The sequence below is a fragment of the Vigna radiata genome, chromosome 3 (genome assembly GCF_000741045.1).
Source record: "Vigna radiata var. radiata cultivar VC1973A chromosome 3, Vradiata_ver6, whole genome shotgun sequence".
NCBI lineage: Eukaryota > Viridiplantae > Streptophyta > Magnoliopsida > Fabales > Fabaceae > Vigna > Vigna radiata.
The window spans coordinates 2,643,608-2,648,251 of record NC_028353.1 but is presented as its reverse complement, the minus strand read 5'-3'; the positions used below and the strand labels follow the sequence as shown (position 1 = coordinate 2,648,251).

Sequence of the window (4,644 nt, the reverse complement as noted above, 5' to 3'; positions counted from 1 at the left end):
TAAAAATCATCAGAAAAAAGAATCTTAAAGAAATAAAATTAAAAAGTTTAATAACCTTTTTTTTTTATTTGAATCCAGTCTGTGCAATTTATATTTCTCAGCCGTTAAAAAATTTTAATATGAATTTCTAAGGAATTCAAGTAACTGTTGAGATGGAATGATTACTTGAAAATTCAACAACTTATTTCCAACTCATATTAACATTTTCCTTTATAAAATAATAATATCATATTTATTTTTTTATTTTTGTATTGAATAAGTGATTAAGAAAATAATTAATCATGTTCAACATAACAATAAAAAAACAAAATATCATGGTCAAACATTGCTGTGGGAGTTACATTTTTTTGAATCAACGTAGTCCCAGCCAGCTATATGAATTCTTAACCAAACCACCTTATTACAAACCTTAATCTCGTACAACCCAAATTATTATATCCTGAGTTCAGTAGCATATGGAAGAACCATACTCCATGCTCCAGAATTCAACAAATATGGAACCAACCATGTTAGCCACTCAAGAAGCCACGCCCAGGAATTGGAATCAAGACGCACTGCTACTCCATCAACACCTTCTCACTCCACAAATGGAAACCACTTCTCAAGGCTCAATCAACAATTCCACCTCCACTTCATCCCTTCAATACCATGTTTTATCCCTTTTAGACGGAATAATTAACGAAAAACACATAGAAGAAACCCTAATCCAATCCAAGCTATTGTCTTGCAATGTTGGGTCCATTGCTGCCACAGCAACAGCAACGTACATGCCACCTTCGGTACTTTACTTTACAATAACACATTCAATTTTGTTTTTCTTACGTCAAATGCTGTAGCAGGATTATCAATGAAAGGGAACGAAACGATTGTGGAGAGAATGATCGAAGACAGCACGAGTCGTGTCTTGATTTGGTTGCTAAAACAATTGGTAGCAAGAGCTCTGTGTACCGAGGAGTAATCAAGTATATATATATTTATATGATTCTCTCTTTCAAATAATTAAGTTGCTGCATTAGCTTTTATTTGATTTTTTGTGACCCTGACTGAAAGGAAACATTAATTCTGATATAGGTGCAACGATGATCGATTTGAAGCATTTGTGTGGGATAACAGCGATCCAGGGGAAAAAGGAAGAACAGGTTGAAATAGACTCTAGAACATATATATCTTTTCAACTCTCCATTTATTTGCTTATCTCAAGAAACGACTCACTAACTTCGTTTCATTTTTTCACTTGTATGTCTGCATCTTCTTCAACTGTTGCAGTTTATATTGGTTAGTACAATTAGCTTTCCTGCATCAAGTTTTGGTTAAGTTAATGTGAATAGTAGATCATAAAATATTAGTTTTGGTGTGAATCTTTCTCTGATCTTTGCTTGCTTTTGTTGCAGGTGCTTATTCAACTGAAGTTGACGCCGCCAAAGCTCATGATTTGGTGTCAATCAGAATAGGGGGTTTAAAAGCATTAACCAATTTTCATGTATGTCATTCATTATATATACATTTATGAATTTTATAAATATAATCTTGTTGCAGATTTTGATTTAATTGTTATTAATTAGTTTAATTTCTTCTCATAAAACATATTATTATTCGTAGGTGAGATGTTATTCCAAAGACATGGATGAAATGAGAAGACTGAGCAAATGGGACTATATTTGTGCTGTTAGAGGGTAAGATGTGAATTTCTTTTTGTGAATCTTCTTACAGTGAGACTAGCAGCCTTATTATGTAATACTGTTATATACTTTGTAAAATATTATCAAATAAAAAAAAAATATAGATCTTATGTGAATCAAATTTTAGATAAATACTCTCAAGTCTTTCTCACAGATAAAAATCAACTTATATATATAGACTTATTTGGTGAGTTAATATATCAGTAAAGAGAGAAGTTTTATAAAATTATAAAGTGATGTGTAGACTTTAAAAAAAGTACCATATAATAAATTTCTATTACTTGAACGAGTTAAGAGGAGAATCTTTCCATTAAATTTTTAAAACTATTAATTGTATTTCTTTTTTTTCTTTCAAATCAACTATTTAAAACATGGTCTTCTTTTTTACTAAATGAGGTTCTAAATCGTGATTGTTGCTGTAATCTTGATTTGTTGTGATGCTTAATATTATATGAAATCATGACTGATGTTAACATCACAGAAAATTAAATATAAATATACACTGTTGTTCTTATTACAAATACATTATGATGAAAAATATCTTAACATTGCAGCTAAAACTTGCAAAACCATTTTTTCAAAACATTCTGTTAAATATCAGTGTCCTGTTTTCTAACACTAGAATGAAAGTTAGCATGTTACGTATGCTTGTGATGATCCACCAAAGTTCAACTTAACAGTGACCTCCAAATATTTGTTTTTTTCGTTTTATCGAGACTTGTTGGATCAACTAATATTGCTCCTTTGTATTTATTTGTTTAGAATGTCAAAAGCCAAATGATTCTTTTAGAAATCTTCAACCATTACTATGAGTTCATAATTAAGATAAAGAAATTCATGATTGCATGGAAACTTGAAAAAATATCAGGTTGGGCAAGGGCTATACAGACGGTGATTCCCCTTTCCGTGGCGTCTACAGGTTTGCATTCCTTCTTTCTCTCTTTCATTTCTTTACTCTCTCTATCTCTCTAATTACTTCCAGAAACAGGGTGCCGTCAAGCAGAAAATGGGAAGCAAGGCTCGGTCGTGAGGGGTCACCAACCATACACTTGGGAACTTATTGTGAGTATATTGCAACTCATCAAATTCATGTTGTAATTTATGGCACATAGAATGGATAAGCTTCAACATGCATGTGTTTATGTGAACAATACATAATCAGCAGAATATTTTTGGTACACTCTCTAAATCGAAGTTTAACGTAAGACATATGATTGTGTACTTCAGACACTGCAGAGGATGCAGCGAGAGCTTATGACATTATATCAATAAAACTGAAGGGAGGGAAAGCAATTACCAACTTTGACTGGAATTCCTATGAAACTGAGGGCATAATGGAGAGTGTGATTGCTCAAGCAACGGACGGATCGATCATTCTGCAGAAAGAAGAGAAAAACAAAGAAACAGAAGCATCTCCTCAAAACAGCTCCTCAGTTCAATGCCATCCTCTACCACCCAGCATCCCATCCATTTGTCGTTGCTGCCACAACCAAATTCTCACACCAACCAACCCTCACGCTCTTGGTAACATTGCTGATACTGCTGGAAACAATGCAAGTAACACTTCAATTGTTAACGATGCTGTACAGTTTCCAAACGAGAATGCAACACAGCAACAGCCACGGTCACTTCAGATTCCGAGGCAAATGAGTTTCAACGATGGCTCTAATCAGAACCTTGTCAACAACAACAACAATAATCAGCTTCCAAATCATAATGCAGCACAGCAACAGTCACTTCAAACTCCGAGGCAAGTGAGTTTTAACAATGCCTTTAATCTGAATAACTACAACAACAACAAGAACCAGTTTCTGCCTCAGGGTTCTAACCTTGCTTTGCCTGCTACTGGCATCCGAAATCTAGAGTTAGAAAAGTGCGTCCGTTTCCCTGATTGGAGATCAGGTTTCGGAAAGAAGTTACTTGGGGGGAACTTGGAATTGGAGCCTTTAAGCAACGCTGCTTCCCTCGGTCTGCAAGCTCTACCACAAGTCACGCTGAATGGAAGTACAGGAGCAACACAGCTACACGCACCTCCATTGCACCAAAGTTATGAGCATCAGAACTTGAACTCCTGCACCTCTGATAGTTTTCAGAATCCTGTTTCTGAACCAAACAACAACGGCTTCCAAAGTGAACTTGATGTGGACATGAGTGATTATCTCAACAGATCTTACATAGAAGACACTGATTTCACATGTGATTATGACATGTTTTCAGCCATGAATGGGGCTAGATAGGACCTCCAGTACTGCTGCCAATGCCAGTAGTACCTTTATATAATTTGTCTTTTTCTCATTTGTCATTCAAACTTTGGCTCAAACTGTTTGGTTTGAGTGAGTGAACATTAATCAGTGTTGATTCAAACTTTCTCTTATCTATCATTGAATCCAGATGATTAAATAAATAACTTTCTTTACCTTCACCAAATTAGGAATGTTACTTCTTCATTTAGACCTTCACTACCAAATTTGGGTAATATTTGCTAATGGATTCATACGTATTGAAGACAAATTATACTTAAAAGTAAATATACCAGACATACAAAATTATATTCAGGTAATACAGATTTGTAAACTATATATGTGCTTTATTTAATTTCTTCCTTTACAAGCTCACTGTTGAAAAAAAAATCTATAAATAAAAACTGTACATTATTTTTTTATTATGTGAATATACAATTTATAGTCTCATTTATATATAAATTGTTAAAAACTACTCTTTTTAACAAATATATTTGGATATGTTGGCATATAACAAATTTATAGCACAATATTACTTATTACAGCAATAAATAAAAAATATTTATATGTCAGCAATGGACCAATATAACTTAATACAGCAATAAATAAAACATATTTAAATGTTGCACAAAACACTACTATTATGTCTTGTAACTTAGACACGTGAGTTAGGTATGAAGCCGACTCATCCTGCGATTTCAAGTCGGATATATCTAGAGAGGGGA

At 33.6% G+C, this 4,644-nt stretch overlaps 1 protein-coding gene across 1 annotated transcript; it reads left to right on the top strand.

Moving 5' to 3' along the window:
* Positions 1 to 383: 383 nt before the first annotated feature.
* On the top strand, positions 384 to 3,995 carry LOC111241366 (AP2-like ethylene-responsive transcription factor PLT2). Its single transcript, XM_022778961.1, has 9 exons — positions 384 to 763; positions 840 to 962; positions 1,072 to 1,139; positions 1,267 to 1,275; positions 1,392 to 1,480; positions 1,600 to 1,673; positions 2,548 to 2,598; positions 2,668 to 2,741; positions 2,907 to 3,995. The coding sequence occupies exons 1-9, from the start codon at positions 456 to 458 to the stop codon at positions 3,914 to 3,916; spliced, it is 1,806 nt and encodes a 601-aa protein (XP_022634682.1). The 5' UTR covers positions 384 to 455; the 3' UTR covers positions 3,917 to 3,995.
* Positions 3,996 to 4,644: the final 649 nt, after the last annotated feature.

Excerpts from the sequence above, each read along its gene's own strand:
- LOC111241366 (XM_022778961.1), top strand. The coding sequence starts at position 456 with ATGGAAGAACCATACTCCATGCTCCAGAATTCAACAAATATGGAACCA. Across the intron at positions 1,481-1,599 it reads AAGCATTAACCAATTTTCAT|GTGAGATGTTATTCCAAAGA; the intron begins GTATGTCATTCA and ends TATTATTCGTAG. Across the intron at positions 2,742-2,906 it reads CATACACTTGGGAACTTATT|ACACTGCAGAGGATGCAGCG; the intron begins GTGAGTATATTG and ends TGTGTACTTCAG.